Source organism: Centroberyx affinis, unplaced genomic scaffold (assembly GCF_046629955.1).
Source record: "Centroberyx affinis isolate AG114_WGS23_722 - 3 ecotype Tasmania unplaced genomic scaffold, CSIRO-AGI_Caff_v1 ptg001237l_1, whole genome shotgun sequence".
Classification (NCBI taxonomy): Eukaryota; Metazoa; Chordata; class Actinopteri; order Beryciformes; family Berycidae; genus Centroberyx; species Centroberyx affinis.
Window position 1 is genome coordinate 27,056 of NW_027279750.1, and position 16,740 is coordinate 43,795.

The window sequence follows — 16,740 nt, forward strand, 5'->3', positions numbered from 1 at the left end:
TTTTAAGACAAGACGATAGTCGCATAAACTATTCGATTTTTTTTATAATTTAATGACTATTCGAAAATTCGAAAATCATGACCCATCCCTAATGTCAACACACAACTACTGCTCAGGAGCAAACACTGGAGCAATGCAATTTGTGAAATAAGTTGTAAAACACATTCTGATATATTCTGGTAAAGTGAACCATTTGTAAAACTCCCTGATTTCCCCTGATTTCCCAAGAGAGTTTATCAAATTCACAGACTTTCTCTGTTTGGAATACAAAGCTTCAAATGACATGATATTCCAGAAATTCCAGGACCAGAGGGAAGCCTACAGTCAAGAATAAATCACCAAGCTGAGGAAGGTTTCCGATGTCGGTCAACTTTTGCAAACTTGTGAAAATATTCGAGAACAACTGTTTCTTTTTCCCATACAGTCAGTGTGTGTGTGTGTGTGTGTGTGTGTGTGTGTGTGTGTACCTTCTCCAGGAACAGGTGTTTGTAGGTCTCCATGCCCATGGCGTGCTGGTCCTTGCTGCGGACCTGGTTGAGGAACCAGTGCAGCGCGTCGTCGTAACACTCAGCGTCCTCCACCAGGCAGTGCCACAGGATGTCCACCTGCTCCAGGCTCAGTCCTGAGACACACACACACACACACACACACACACACGTTTAAAAAAAAAATCCCTCCCACATCTCTCCCTGGCTTTTATCTCTTATTTCTTTTCCTAACACTTCTCTAGCTAACATCATCATCCTGGTGTCACAGGATTATTTGCTACATCCTACATAGAAATTTTACTTTTCCATAATTTTCTACCTTCCAGTGCACTTCTATGTCCTAAAAAGATAATACATTTTTATCTGTAAAGCACTTTTCATCAACTTAGCATAAAAAGGTATCTATGTAAAAAAAAACAAAAAACTTAAAAATAAAATGCAAAACAACAATACAGAAACAACTATAAATAAGAGAACAAATAAAGAGTTGAAATGAATTACAGATTAATCCCTTCCTGGTTTGTTAATGTTGTTTTTCTAAAGGGGTAAACAGGTAAACAAATTCTCTGATTTCCACTCCAGTTGGGCTGAAAACCATCTGATGCAATGAAAGTGTGAAACAAGTTGGAAAATACATTCTGCTGTATTTCTGTAAAGTAAAATTCCCTGATATTCCCTGACTTTTCCCAGATAATTTAGCAAATTCCCTGACTTTCCCCTGTCTGGAGCACACATCCCTAAATTCCACGATATTCCAGAAAAGTCATGACCAGAGGGAGAACGGCTCTGACCCTTGACCTCCTTGCCATCGTTTGTTTTTGTAATTTTGCTGATCTGTGGAGTTGACTTCTGTTGCACTCTCTGAAAGTCGCTCATCAGCTAAAATGACATGATGAGACTTCCCTGTTCACCGTGGAGGAACTGGGTGAAATTTGGTAACATGCTATCAGGTTACAGTTAGGTTTCATCACCATCATCAGTTTCTCAAGGTGAAAATTATGCCAAGTTTCAGTTTTGCAGCTTGGAGTCTGAAAAGTATCGGCCCAACTTGGACGGTTTGAATTACAGGTGGTGTCGCTCTGTCCTGTGTGTCCTGCCCAGCACTATGTCCACAGCTACACCTCTACATATTCTCTCTCTCTCTCACACACACACACACACACACACACACACACACACACACACACTAACAGCGTGGGCATTGTTCTGGGTAGAGCAGCTCAAGTTGCATAATGAGGTCTATTTCAGCACCTCTCCCAAAGAGAGACTCGCAAACCAAAGACACAAAGAGTTTCATTTCCAAACTACAGTATAATAAGCTTCATTTAGGAAAAAAAAAAAATCTGATTACGCAATGGGTAGTTTGAGCCGAGCGATACGATTGGTCACAGACGCATCCCAACTGATGCTGATATTTCCCATGAGGCATGAGGCTAGCCAGGTGGCTGGTTACTGTATCCAGGGACTCCCCTCAGCAGATAATGCCATCTCAGCTATTAATGCTGTAATAAATCTCACTGTGTGCACAATCCCACTGGTTTCAGCTTCAACTGGGCCAACTGGTACACAAATTACTAGTTAAGCCAATGAGAAGAGCGGGTTTGGAGGTTTGTTTCCAAAAATATATACAGTATCCACCACGGAAGAAAATGTTGACCTGAAATTTATCAAGATGCAATTTGTAAAAGTGAATTTTTTTTTCTCCAAGTTGGACTCAAGTTACCTCCTATCTTTTAAAAAGAACTGCAATTTGAGGTTGGGATAATGTATTTACATGTGTGGTGATGTGGGTGTATACCTTTACTATTTTGGACCATTGTATTTTTTCTGTATAATCCTTTATAATTCTTTATATAATATTGTTTATTTATTTATCTGGAGTATACAAACTGTGTTTCTCTAATTGACTAGGCGTCCAGGCTATATGTTGTGTTTCAGTTGTTTCAATTGTGTTTGTTCTATAAACATAAAACTTGGGTACATATATGTACATATGTTGAGCATGTATCTGTGTATAATATTCTCAGGTAGGTATGCATGCAAGTGCCTGTGGATGTGTATGGATGTTGTAGGTCTATGCATACCTGTTAACTGTGCCTTATATACTATTTATATTTTTCTATGACCTACTGCACATTTTGTATTTTTTTAAAATTCCAATAAACAAATAAGCAATAAGCAATTTGTTTTCCATTTTGTACTATGTGTAATTTTTGTTTTGCAAAAGTAAGCGCCGTTTTCTTTTCCTTTTCCTCATTGTAGAAGGAACTCTTCTGAATCAAGGAATCACTTTGTTCACCGAGCAAAAAACAAACGTTCCCATGCTGGATCTTACTGAAGTGGTCTGGAGATCCCAGTGTGGAGAAGACACAGGTGAGGAACTGCAGGCGGACCTGGACCTCCGCACTGTGGCTGTACCTGCAACAACAGACCGAGAGAGAACACATCAGCACTGACTCTACTGATCCATGACGTAAACATATTCATAAATATTAACGTCTGTTTTGCTGCTCTTCATCACCGATTTATAAAACACAACAGTGATTCAACCTATATTCAGTTAATCCGCTGCACAGGAAGTGATGCATTTTATGTTTCCTGGTTTGTTTGGAATCAACAGAAGAAGAAGCGATAGCCACCATGGCTGAACAGACAGAGAAAAGAGAAACTCAAACTTCAAGAGAAAATCCAAGGAAAAATAAGTCACAGTCCCGCCCACACTGTTTGATTGACAGCTGATCTCTTGTAAAGGCAGAGCAAAAACACCAATATATGATGTGTTCGTTCTCTCTTGTTATTAACTGGAGCTCTGTCAGTTACATTGTGATGAGCCAGTCATCTTCACACTACATGAGTGTTTGGGGTTTGGGCTGGACTGGGACAACAGGCTGTAAGAAGTGAGCGTGTGTATTCTAAGTTTTGTCAGATATGTTGCACACAGTAATGGAACCTGACCCTCTTCTGGTGGTGCTCGGAGTCTCCGATCAGTTTTCCCTGCTTAATAACAACAACTGCTATCTTATGCACTTATCGTAGCAAAGAAACTTATCTTAATGTTTTGGAAAAAGGCAGAGGTCCCACCTGAGAAATTATGGCTGGAAGAAATAGTAAAACTTTCTCACCTGGAGAGAATACGGTTCTCGCTATTAAACAAACTGAAACAGTTCAACAGGATCTGGCCCCTTCTCCAATACATTGATAACTCAAACTGATCAGTTGTACAATATTGATGGCCCCCTTTGGTGTGACAAGATGTAAAGTCCCGGGAAGGTGGGAGGGGGTGGGTTAAGGGGATAGTTAGATAGATACATGTCTTTGTTTTGTTTTTTTTCTTTTCTCTTCCTTTCTCTTTGTTCGTTTGTTCTGTCTCTAACTCTAAAACGAGGACAAATCTGTAATACTGAATGTATTTTACGACTGCTTCCTCAATAAAAAAAGATTTAAACAAAGAAGTGAGCGTGTGGGTAAAAGTGAAGGTCGGCGGACTCACAGGGCGAACTTGTGCCGGTGTTCGCGGACTTCCTGGATGTAGTGCAGCAGGTTGTCGAAGAACAGCTTCATCATGTGCAGCTCCTTCTCAGCCCACCTGACAGGACAGAGGAACAGAGGAACATGAGGAACCAAGGCCTTTCCTGTTTTCAAATCTCATTTTTCTATTTTCCGTTTTAACCAGGTGGTCCCACTGAGATTAAAATTGTATCTGCAGGTTTCAGAAAGCCATATTTAAGACTTTTTAATACTATCTTTTCATGGTTTGAGACAGGTGGTGGGCACTTTTTTTTAATTTTTATTTGAATTTTATTTGATAGGGACGATGCAATTTAACATAGTTCCGATACAGAGCATGAAACTGATGTGCTGCACAGAGAGTTTATAGCTATTGCTAATTTTCATCTCTTGTCCCTAGTTGGGCTTTTACATGTACAGTGCAATTAAAATATACAGCTTTCAGTATCATAAAACCACAATACACTACAGATATGGAAATACAATATAATACACATACCACAATACACATACCACAATACACCAATACACATACTCCATACACCAATAGTAATTTAGAGTACAATTAGCTAAAAATGAGTACAGCTCTGGTTTGCTTTTAGCCAGCACTTAACCTTTGTTGTAAAAGATTTTATATCTGGAATTAATTTGATTTCAGTTGGTAATGTGTTCCAGAGTTGACAGCCCTTTAAGGAGAAAGCTGATTGTCCAAATTTAGATCTACGATGTGGTATTTTACAGTTGCCATTCACCATGCTCCTAGTTACTCTTACTTTCAAATTTAAAGGCAGTACAGTTTGTGTACTTCAGAGGTAAGACAGTAGAGCTTGTGTATTTTCCTAGTTTAAGACAGTACAGTACTTTGATAGTGTAAGACAGAAGAAGTTGTGGACTTTCACACTCCAAAGGATTTGGACTGAAGGTACACTAACTGTTCAAAACATTGAAATTAACATATATGGTGATTCTGGATACAAATGTGGAAGAGTGTTCTTGTCTTTGCTATTATATGAATACAGAGAGCTATGACAACACTAAGAGAGGAGACGTTACTCACATGGTGATCCAGTGAGTGTCGTAGCTGGAGCCAAACTGCTGAAAAGTGCCGAAAAGCTTAGGTAGGAGACGCAGGGAGACGACCACGGACCTGAGGGACAGAGATGAAGGGTCAAACTTTTTCACAGGGTTCCAAAACAAACGAAAGAAATACCTAGATAGAAACTTATAGAGACAGAAACTCTCTAAGAAACTATTTTGTTGTCGTACGAGCAGTTTTTTCCTTTTCCATGTGCAACAACAGAAATATGCGGACTGACCAGGGATCATAATAATAATTCAGAAATTATGTCATTCACATTTTTGGACACATAACTCATGTATTCCTTGTGTAAGAAAACCCTTTTGTTCTATTTTCCCTGCTCTTTGTGTTTCATGAGCACATCTCTGATGAGTACACCTCGCCATGAAGACCAGCAGCTCCAGGTCATTTCCTTTTCCAATATGTGCAGCGTTTCAAAACATTTTCCAGGTCGTAACTCCATATATTTTTCAGACCTTAACTTCATGACTGGATGTGAAGATTTTGGTTGTTGTATGCGGATAGTGGCTGGGCAATATGACTCAACTAGACCATATCGCTCTATGGCTAAATATTATTCCTGACAACAACAAATATCACAATATGTAAACTGAAGGAGAGTCATGTTTATTCGGACTGAAAACAAGTTGCACCCTCGTACTTTTATGGACCGTTTGTCCAATTCCCAAACCTTTCAAGGAGGTGGAAACTATCAAATTTAAGGATCAGTTTCCTTTCAGTTTCAGTTCACTTTTTAATTTCCAGAGTGTAGAGTGGTAATCCTGCGTAAAAACACAGCAGTGCTCCAGAGAGTGTGTGTGTGTGTGTGTGTGTGTGTGTGTGTGTGTGTGTGTGTGTGTGTGTGTGTGTGTGTGTGTGTGTGTGTGTGTGTGTGTGTGTGTGTGTGTGTGGGAGCCTCTTACCGGTGGTGGGCCAGGTTGTCCAGGCAGCCCTCGATGAAGCGCATTCGGATCTGCCTGTCAGTGAACCAGCAGACCAGCGAACACAGCAGCTTCTCCGCTTCGTTTATCAGACCCTCAGACAGGTGGATCTACAACACACACACACACACACACACACACACACACAAAATAAACAAATGAAACTACATACAGCTGTTGATACTGAGCGTTCTTCACTTCTGAAGCACTGAACAGCTGCTTTTTAGACTCACTTTTGCTTGAACTAAAGTTTGAATTCTGCTTTTATTGTTGTGATAGTTATTGTGTACATTTGCCTTTTAGTATTTTATGCTTTTTCTCTTAACTGTTCACACTTCATTTTTCAGCTTTCACATTCATAGTTTTGATTGAGGGGAATCAAGTTCAGGTCTCATGAAAGCTGCTGTTTCAGTCTTTGTGTTTATTTCAAGTGCAAGCTGCAACGCTTAAACTGTTAGTTTCATGTTTTTTTTTACTGAGGTTAAAACACTACCTCTAAACATGGGCCCAGTACCTGATGTTTTGGGTTTTGGATATGTGTTGGGTATAAATTATATGATTTTATTAACATCTATTCAGCAGTGGTGGAAATTTAAATTTAACACTTTACTAATCCCGTAACAAACATTATTTCTAATAGAGCTGCAACGATGAATCGATTAGTTGTCAACTATTAAATTAATCGCCAACTATTTTGATAATCGATTAATCGGTTTGAGTAATTTTTTAAGAAAAATGAGTCAAAATTCTCTGATTCCAGCTTCTTAAATGTGAATATTTTCTGGTTTCTTTCCTCCTCTATGACAGTAAACTGAATATCTTTGGGTTGTGGACAAAACAAGACATTTGAGGACGTCATCTTGGGCTTTGGGAAACACTGATCCACATTTTTCACCATTTTCTGACATTTTATAGACCAAACAACTAATCGATTCATCGAGAAAATAATCAACAGATTAATCGACAATGAAAATAATCGTCAGTTGCAGCCCTAATTTCTAACCACAAATAACCGGCCTACACTGACCCACCACTGCTGAAGGAACACAGTAAAAACTTTGTAGATGTGGATGTGAAGTCGTACCGCGTCCTCGTCCTGGACCAGGTCCCACAGCAGAGTGTTGCCCTTCTTACACACGTTGTCCAGGTTGATGTCAGTCACAGCGTGGCTGCTGGAGTACTGGTGCTTATGGACGGCCGGACCTGCAGAGGAACACAACACACACACAATGTTTATTTCTCCAACTTGTCGATTTAGCTGGTTTGAGCTCGATTTATTCTTTAACGGTTGTTTCAACAGCTGATTAAAAAACACCCTCTAGTGTTGGTGAGAGTAACTGCAGTTGCGTCCTTCGTTGTTGAGGCAACTGAACTCTTTACAAACTTCTTCTCCACACAAAATTATTGTTTCACCAACGCCATCTTGTGAAGCCGTCAGAGGAACCCTAACCCTTGCACCCTATCACCAGTGTTGGAGTCAAGTTAACACTATTTAGGTTAGGCTCAAATGTTATCAAAAAAAGTTAAGTTAATCTTGGAAAGTGTTAATTTAACACTTTATGTTTTATAAACTAGTTAGGTATTAATTCTTACCAGTGTACAGTCTGTTCACAAAGGAAACAAACATGTAAAAATACAATATACTAAGATGATAACAGGCTAACAAAAAACTAAAGCATATCACTCTATAGCTGAAGATTATTCTTATATAATTAGTATTCAGAAATATTTCTCATTAATAGTAACTATAAATATCACAATATGTGAAATCGCTATAACTACAGTACTTAAATTGTGTAGTCATGTGTGTACTGAGACTGAACAGCAATATTTTCTCCAGATGTTTCAGCCTTTTTTTGCGCAATTCCCAAACTTTTCAAGGCCTGGAAACTGAAACACTCATTCTCCAGACTCTCCCTGTGGGCGACACCCACCTTGCACCAGGTGCTCATGGTAGATGGAGGCCAGGTTGGGGAGGTGCTGCTGCAGGTGGGAGCTGAGCTCGGCGTGGGAGTTGATCTGGACCAGCTCCTCCTCGCAGCCCGACTCCTCCCCGTCGAAGTCGGCCATGTTCTTCTCCGACTTGGCGCTGACCTGGGAGCTGCTGCAGCTCACGTCGTCGGCGCTCAGCATGTCCTCCACCATGTGACTGGGGAGGGAAGACAGTTAGAGGATTTATACAGGAAGCAAACAGGCAGATTTATTTTAATGGATACATTTTTGTGTAAGGAAACTTAATGAGCAACAGTCATTGTGGAGTCTGTGCATGGTGTTCTGTTACGCTAACTGTCAAATCGTTAAAATCTCATTTCCCATGTTTACTTGACAGGAATGATAGCAGGCATCATTTCTGTTGTGATTGCATTTGGAGAGCTGGTGATGGTGACAAAGTTGCAGAATAATGTCTTCAGTTGTGTCGAGTCTCTCCAGGTTTAGTTTTAGTTTCACAATACACCGTGTGCCTTTCTGTTGTCTGTTGAAGTGTGAAGCTGCCGAGAAGCAGAGCAGGTGTGGAGGAGAGCCGGCCTACCCTTCATGGTGGTGGTGGTGATGGTGGTGGTGGTGGTGGTGCTGGGGGCCGATGAAGCGCCGGCAGTTGAAGAGCTCGGTGCCCATGGCCTCTCCCAGGAAGTCCCCGGGCCGGGGCAGGCAGGGGGGCTCCTGAGGCCCCTGCGCCATCTGGGAGGGGCCCATGTCGGGCTGCGGCTGCTGGCTCTCCCTCTCCGGCCCCTCGGGCCGAGCGGAGGTCGAGGCGGAGCAGGCGTCCAGCATCCTCATGCGGCCCTCCAGCGACGTCGACGCCGCCGTAACCATGGCGGCGGCGGTCTCGGGGTTAAAGGGGAGAACCTTGGGTTTGGGTCCGCCCCCTGACCCGCCGGGTCCCGCCCCCTGGCCCGGCCCCTCGCCCAGCGCCTCCCCGGCCTTCCTCTTCCTGACCTCCACCTGCTCCCGGGGCTCCTTCTGCTGCCCGCCCTCGGCTGCCGACCGGTTCCCCTCCTCTTCCTCCTCCTCTTCGTCGTCGTCGTCCTCCTCGTCGTCTTCCTCCTCGTCGTCCTCCTCCTCCTCCTTCAGGGCCTCGCTGTCGGCCATGTCGTCGGAGTGCATCTCGCTGCCGGGGCTGCCGGCCGATTGGCTGGCTCGGCTGGAGGCGGCCTCGTTGCTGGACGCCTCGCTGCGGCCGCTGCTGCTGCCCGGCCCGCTGCTGCCCTCCTCCACGCTGTTGGCCGTCTCATCTGAGCTGCCCTGCATCGACTCCTGAGGGACACACACAACACGCATCACACACACGTTCATCAGTTTGGGCGCGGTGGACGCCTACAGGTTAGACCAGCGGTTTGAATCCTGGACCAGCTGGGAAAAAAACTGGAGAAAAAATAGCTGAGCTGCACAAAAAAACAAAAGAAAACGTCTTTAATTTCCTTTTGTCTTTAATGTCATTTTGTGCAACTACACACCGCCAGTTCCTATGTTTTTGTTTTTTCTTGGAGTGAGAATTAACTGACCGACTGACAATAAACGCCAATACTATTATTTTGCAGTATGAGTCATTGAGTTGCAGTGAGGTGCTTAACAGTATCAGAATCACTTTTTCTTGCCAAGAACAATAAATATCCAGGATCTGTCTTACTATCGTTTGTGCAGACACATATTGAGAACTTGTTTCACAATGCATCTCTGCAAAGAGAAATCAGTTTATCTTATTTATCGTTAGTTTTCATTTATACAACTTGTTTTTGTTTCCTCCTTGTTGAGTTTTGCCACCATTTAGTTTCTTTCATCCAATTCAGTTAAGATCTTTTTTCTTTTCGTGTCTTTGGAGGTGACATGTTTTTAGAAGCCACTAGTTTTTTAATCTGACATGCACACATTTTTTTTTCTGTGGTTTATAATCTTGCATAAGCAATTGAAATGTTTCAGGTTCAATGTGTCCAGCAACAGCCATGTGTTGAAGTGTCTTTGATCACTGAAGCTCTACCTGCTCTGGTTAAGACTCCATCTTAACGACAGCTAAAATGCAAATGTATAAAAAGAAAAATGACGAGGATTATAGCATCCAGGTCTGGCTGATGGAGCGTGCGTGTGTGTATGTGTGTGTGTGTGTGTGTGTGTACCTCTGTGTCAGAAAGCCTCTGCTGGCTCCTCTTGCTGCCAGTCATCATCTGGTCGTCCATCTCCATGTCGCTGCCTCCGCTGTGCTGAGTGTCGCTGTTATCGCTGCTGTCCGGACTGGCAGCTGGAGAACCTGAGACCAGAGAGAGAGACAGACTGAGAACCAGAATCCTGATCCCTCTGGACTCTACAGGGGATCAAACCCCCGACACAACATTAACAGCTCACACACGTTGTCATGGTTCTAGGTGGTGAGAGGCCGGGGAAGAGAAGATACACACAGTCAGCGTTGGAAAAGAACATGATGGGGAATCTATCTGAGGCGGGCCTGTCTGTTATTGCTGCAGCTGTGAGCTCATGAGCTGCAACAAATTAATCCTGGAATCATCAGTTTCCTATAAATATCTTGGTGTTAAAAGTGATAACAAGCTAAAGTTTGATGGATGTGCAGGATCAAAATTTAAAGCTGCAACAAGAAACTTCGCAAGTTGGCAGCTCCAAAAAAAGCAGCAAGAGGAAACTGTTTGGAAACGGTTTGAAATTCAATAACCAGAAATCCTGTAATTTGACTTCAGTAAACTGCACACAACTCACTCATGTTTACCAACCCAGCATGCAGTCCATGCAGTATCACAATGGGTCTGGTGAACAAGAAAAAAAACTCTATTCCCACTGTGGCTCTATTGTAATATTCCACAACTTTCCATAATTAAGTCGGAGCACTTCCATGAGCTACAAATTTGATTCCTTCCTGTTTTTTAATGTTGTTTCTCAGCTCAGATCAGTACTAAAGAGTCTGGTTTCTACTCCAGTTGGGCTGAAAACCTCCACTGAATACACAGAACGTGTGCAACAAGGTGTAAATTACATTCTGATATATTCCTGTAAAGTGACTCATTTGTAAAACTCCCTGATAACCCCCCGACTTCCTCAGGGAATTCATCAAATCCGCTGCCTCTCCCTGTCTGGAGTACACCTCCCTGAACCCCCTGTTGGAGTCTGCAGGCTCGTTCCCAGGTGGAGGGGGGTCGGTCCTGTGAGACGGAGGGGGGGGGGGGGGGGGGGGGGGGGGGGCGGACTGACCTTTCTTGTTGCCCATGGGCATGTTGGTGTTGAGCAGGGAGGCGAAGGAGCTCTGCTTGGAGAGCTGGGCCTTGGCTGCCAGGGCGTTGTTCCACAGAGCCTTGATCAGCATGGAGGCCAGGTACAGAGTCTGGAGGGGGGGGGGGGGGGGGGGGGGGACAGGACATAGGACCATTTACCACCACATGATCTAGATGTAGCTATATATTTTTGCATTCTCTGAATATCTCTCCAAAGCATGGGATAGGAGGAGAAACATATGATAGATAAATTCCTCATACTCTATTTTATATGGATTGCAAACTATTGGTTTATGAACTGGATCAAATACACAGTGTTTGGCACTAATGGATGCAGATGCAGATTTTGTCCTGTTTGTGTATTGTGTCTTGTGCTTAGGGGGCTGTGTTTGTATGTTTGTATATTTGCTGTTTTTCCATTGTGGGATATCTCCTGGAGTGTTAATTGTGAGAGGTTTATGTTTGGATGATGTTTATGTTTTTTGTTTATGTTTATATTTATGTTTGGAATGATATCTATGTATTGTGCTGTTAGATGATGGTGGGTTAACATGCCGGAATGTTTGGTTTGTTGTCAGTTAATGTGTCTGAATAATTCCATGAGGGATGGGTCATGTAAATGACCAGACACGAAAATAAAAATATTCATTCATTCATTCATATTCATATAGCACAAGTCTTATTTCGTGTTATTTTGCTGTTTCAGTTTGATTTCTATTCTTATGCTTGCCAGTAGGACTTGCATGTGAGATGGTAGGATTTTCATTAGGTCCTTGCTGAAGTGCCTGAATGTCTGAAATGGCTGTACTGCCTTTGATTTAAGATCATCATGCACTCTGTTTGTAAGACCATGCTGTTTTGCTGCTAGTATGTGAGAGCAGGAGAAGTTGTGCGTCAGTGAAATCTGTCCTATTGGAAAACCTTTTTTTTTTGTTAATTTCTCTTCCTCCTCTTCAAAACATCAATTGTTACTTGTTCAAAAACAAAGTCTACTTGTATAACTACTACGTTTTAAACAACTTTATCTTACTTCAATCCAGGCTGTGCTAAAATATGGGTAGGTGAGCAGCTGTATGTTTGTGTGTGTGTGTGTGTGTGTGTGTGTGTGTGTGTGTGTGTGTGTGTGTGTGTGTGTGTGTGTGTGTGTGTGTGTGTGTGTGTGTGTGTGTGTGTGTGTGTGTGTGTACCTGCTCGGTGTGGGCGCTGGGGTGCAGGCCGGACACCAGGTTGAGGACGTGGCGGAGCGGCACTGGATCCAGGTTTTTGATCAGGGAGGGGAAAAGGTCGTGGATGTACCTGCTGCAGTGTTTCAGCTGCAACAAGAGGAGATCAGACAGAGATCAGGCAACAGAAAGGAATTCTGGGAGAGCAGAAAACACTCAATTCCTCATTAAGTGGTACAGAAATCCTGTACCCACAATACTGTGTTAGTATAGAACTAACACAGTAGTAGTAGAACACAGTACTAACATTTATTTCTGTACTTATTAAAGCGGGGCAACAGGGGTGAATAGGGGAATCTTTTTTTACATGTTGGATTGGACAAGAATACAAACACTTTTTGTATTATGACTTGAATTTATTTTGTTATTAACATATTCAAATGGGTTAATATTTCACAAAAAAATGGGCCAATTTGCATAGCAGTTAAAACTTTTTTCTCCTCAGTGCATTTTTCTGTTTCATCTGATGAAAAAGTAAAATGGGCAATTTACAGAGGGAGATTTGGTCTGTGATCCACAAAGGATTTTGATGATTTACAAGACATATAAGTTGATGTATATGGTGAAAATCTATTACATGAGAAATACCCCATATGATAGAAATGACAAAAGATATTTTTAAAAAGCCTGTTTAAATTACCAGCTTTTTTTTTTTTAAGAAGCATCATGTCAAATTTGGTGGCCATAGCTGATTGTGGGCTTTGTGTACTGGATGCAGCTGGTATAAAAACATAAACTAACTATTTATAGTTGTTTTTGCTGATTGTTGATTTTTTCTTCATGATTAAATGAACCAATCCAGCCAAAATCAACTTTTTCCCCCTGTGGTGCCTGGCCTTAATAATAATACTGTAATGACTAATATTGCTTGTTTCTACAGTCCATGTCCACACAGCAGTGAACAGGTTGATGCTCTGGAACAAAGCCACAGTGTTGATCTGTCTCTCACCTGAGCTGCGGCCCAGATGCAGTCCACATGCTGGGTGCTGAGCCGGCCCTCTGCAGCCAGGAAGTTCAGGATCACTTGGCACTGTTTAATGATCTGGAAAACACACAAACAAAATGGCCGCCGCCTCAGTATCAGACAGGAAAACTACCGCCAATCTAGTGTTGGACTGTTCAAGTGAAGGTACTGGGAAAGAACCGTGGCCCCGATTTGAGAAACGGTTCTATTACTGAATTTAGTTGTTTTTCACTGTACCATTTACTATCATCAGCTTGCATGACTTTCATACTCACAAATGTAAATCCTTGCGAAGATTGTTTAGAGAGACATGAAGTTTGACTTGTATTTTTACCAAAAAATAATTGAAGATGATCATGCGTTGTTTGGAGGACGATGCCGTTTTGCTGCCAGTATTTCATAGCAGATGTGTGGCAGCAAAATCTCTCCTATTGGAAACACTTTTTGTGGTTTCAAAAGAATTATGAATTTTTATTTGATCTAAAACAAGTTTTCTCGTACAGCTATTACATTTGAACCTACTTCAAGTCTTTATTTTATGGAATTTAAATTGTTTGTGGAAGTGTTTGGCTGGCTAGTAGAAGACTCATTTCAAGTTTCCTGATGAGGCGTGCCACGTCCTTTTACAACATCAGATTGTTTCTGGTTTTGCATATTGTTTTTTGGACATGTAACGTTACCATATTAAAGCATTGCTAAGTGAATGTCAGCAGTAATGTTGTTATGTTGTTGAAGCAAGCTATTATTGTTTTGTCCTGTTAGAGTCCAAACTGACACCTGAGCTGGTATCTGGATTAAAGTTACAAATTTGGCATTTGCGACAAAATGACTCCCTTCACATGACTGGATGTGAGATCTCACCTCGATGTGCAAATTTGGTCCGAATATGTGCTCCACCACGTTGTTGTGGATTAGCCAGTCAGCGAGCTCCTTGGCTATAGAGCTGGAGGGACGAACCAGACAGAGAAAGACTTCATTAGTTAAGTACAGTAAATGCATTAACCAAGTAAAACAAAGGCTTTTTTAAATTTCTCATGAGTTGAATGTCGTGGATTCACTGAAGACTGAACCTCTTCATTAGTTTCAGTGTGTGTGTGTGTGTGTGTGTGTGTGTGTGTGTGTGTGTGTGTGTGTGTGTGTGTGTGCAGTGTTGTGGAAGCAGACTTACGTTTCTGTGTCGGACACCAGGGACTCGTTGTTGCAGACGTCGTTGAAGGTGTGCAGCTGGTTCTGAGGAAACACAGGAACATGCTTCATGTTGAGCGGGGCGGTAATACATCATGAGCACAGTCTGAGTCTTTATACATGTTCATTTCACCACACCAAAACGTTCTAATTTAATACAAGAATTCATTTTGAAGGCCAACTGGCTCTTGTCTGTAGAGCTGATCGCTAATTCAGCAAATATTCATCTAATATGTGTCCAAATGTCCAGGAGCTTTATTTACCTAAAGACAACAAAGCACCAGTCCTTACAGCATCATTATAGTGTAGGTAATCATCTGTATCTTTCAAATATTGAACAGGGAGCAACAGGCAAAACCTTTGTTTGAATGAAAGTCTTCACAAATGACTTCCAATCTCCATTTTGGTCCTTTCCCCCCCATTACAGTTCAGCTAGGGTTAGACCAATACATCAATCTGCCAAAATATCTGGCCGATAGCCAGAGCTACTAACACTAAAAGAATTTCATCAGTCTGGTTTCAGTGGGGAGTTTTAGTGTCCCATGATGCTCTGAATGCTGTTTCAGAGGCTTTTCCATTCTGACAAGAAGAAAGCTGTGGAGGAAACACTGAATCCCTGTAATGAGTTTGGCTCTGCCTGGTGTGTGACTCACGGTGATTTGGCTGAGTCCGGCCAGCCTCATGGTGAGCGTGGGGGACATGAAGTACTTGAAGGCCAGGTCCAGACTCTCCTTGTCGAAGCACAGCGCGCTGTCCAGCGGCTCCTTCACCGTGCTCCACATCAGGTCGGCCATGTTGCGCGCGGCGCTCTGCCGCAGCTCCTGGTCCGACAGCTTACACAGATATCTGCACACACAGGACAACTTAACAAGCTGGCTCACCTGCCAAGGGCTGGGAACTGAAACAATAAGCACTTGGCAAGAACAATTTCTACTGGCTAAAATACTTTATATACATTTTTCAGAGAAACACATCACAGTTCTCACTGCCATTTGTGGATAGAATCTGGTACTGAGACAAGAGCAGATTTAGAGTTTTCATTTAAAGGTGCATTAATAAGATTTTCCTGTCCCATAGCCCAAAATGACCATAATAGAAATGCCTTGCAACACCAATGACGCAACAATTACTTTGCCAGCTGCAGAGATTTGTGGCTTTCAAAACTGACTTTCTGGCCCAAACTCTGTTTTTGAGTAACCAGAATAAACAGTTGGCACACTGATCCGTTCTGTCTGCCCCTGTTCGTTCATTTCAACTCATTTTCAACGTCCGCCGCCCTGCCATCAGCCCCGTCTGCGGTCCGGACACGCCCGTCTGTCAGATTTTCATCGTTTTGACGGACAGAAAGTTCAACCCAGCTGAGCGGACGGATTTGTCAAATCAGAGGCATTCCTACGTTTATTTTGGGAAAAATCGAGCGGTGAACACAGAGACGACGGTCCGACCGAAACAAAGACAAAACAGAGAAAGCCTGGTGGAACGGTGGGATGACTGGAGGTTTTCCAGCTCAGCTTCTCATTGAATTTAAACTGTAGAGTCGGTTTCTTCTTTTTTCTATCAAGCAGCTCCGTTATGAGCGACGCTTCCTGTTGTGTTCTTGCCTCGCCTCCATGCTGATGTTCAAAACAAACCAACAGAAATCTATCCGTCAATAATTTTGCTTGTTTTCTGATGGATCAGTGTGGCTGCAGCCTATGAATCACATTGAAACTGGGGATGCACCGATGATGACACTGTGATCAGGTGTATAACCGGCTAAAGCAGGGGATCAGAGAATTTCCTCAAAACTAAAATCCGGTACCAAGAACCACATCCAGCATGTCAAAAACCAAACTAGACTTGATTTTCAGCCTGTTGCACACACACACACACAGTAGGATAAGATGAGATGTTTCTAACAGAGAAAAATGAATTACATCTCAATCATTCCTGTCCAGTTTTGCTAGGTGATCAATATGATGCATGCTGACAGTGACTGTCAAACAGGCCACATCACTCCACAGCTGAAGATTATTGAGCGCAACACAAATTATCACAACTTGTGAAATAACAGCGCGTCTCCAGCTCTTTCCCAAACCTTCTTTGTCCAATAACCAAAACTTTTCTAACGTTTCAAAACTTCCCTTTTTCTTCCCAGACTC

At 42.4% G+C, this 16,740-nt stretch overlaps 1 protein-coding gene across 1 annotated transcript in view; it reads right to left on the bottom strand.

The window, feature by feature from the left end:
- Positions 1–16,740, bottom strand: part of LOC139648658 (ubiquitin carboxyl-terminal hydrolase 34-like) — a gene marked incomplete at its 3' end in the record, with an annotated part of 69,747 nt that overhangs the window by 26,719 nt on the left and 26,288 nt on the right. The window contains 15 exon segments of the mRNA XM_071524840.1: positions 468–622; positions 2,824–2,906; positions 3,979–4,074; positions 5,053–5,142; positions 5,997–6,124; positions 7,099–7,217; positions 7,949–8,163; positions 8,545–9,269; positions 10,127–10,311; positions 11,208–11,337; positions 12,415–12,540; positions 13,400–13,492; positions 14,276–14,357; positions 14,583–14,644; positions 15,253–15,445. Coding sequence (XP_071380941.1) covers positions 468–622; positions 2,824–2,906; positions 3,979–4,074; positions 5,053–5,142; positions 5,997–6,124; positions 7,099–7,217; positions 7,949–8,163; positions 8,545–9,269; positions 10,127–10,311; positions 11,208–11,337; positions 12,415–12,540; positions 13,400–13,492; positions 14,276–14,357; positions 14,583–14,644; positions 15,253–15,445 — 2,482 coding nt within the window.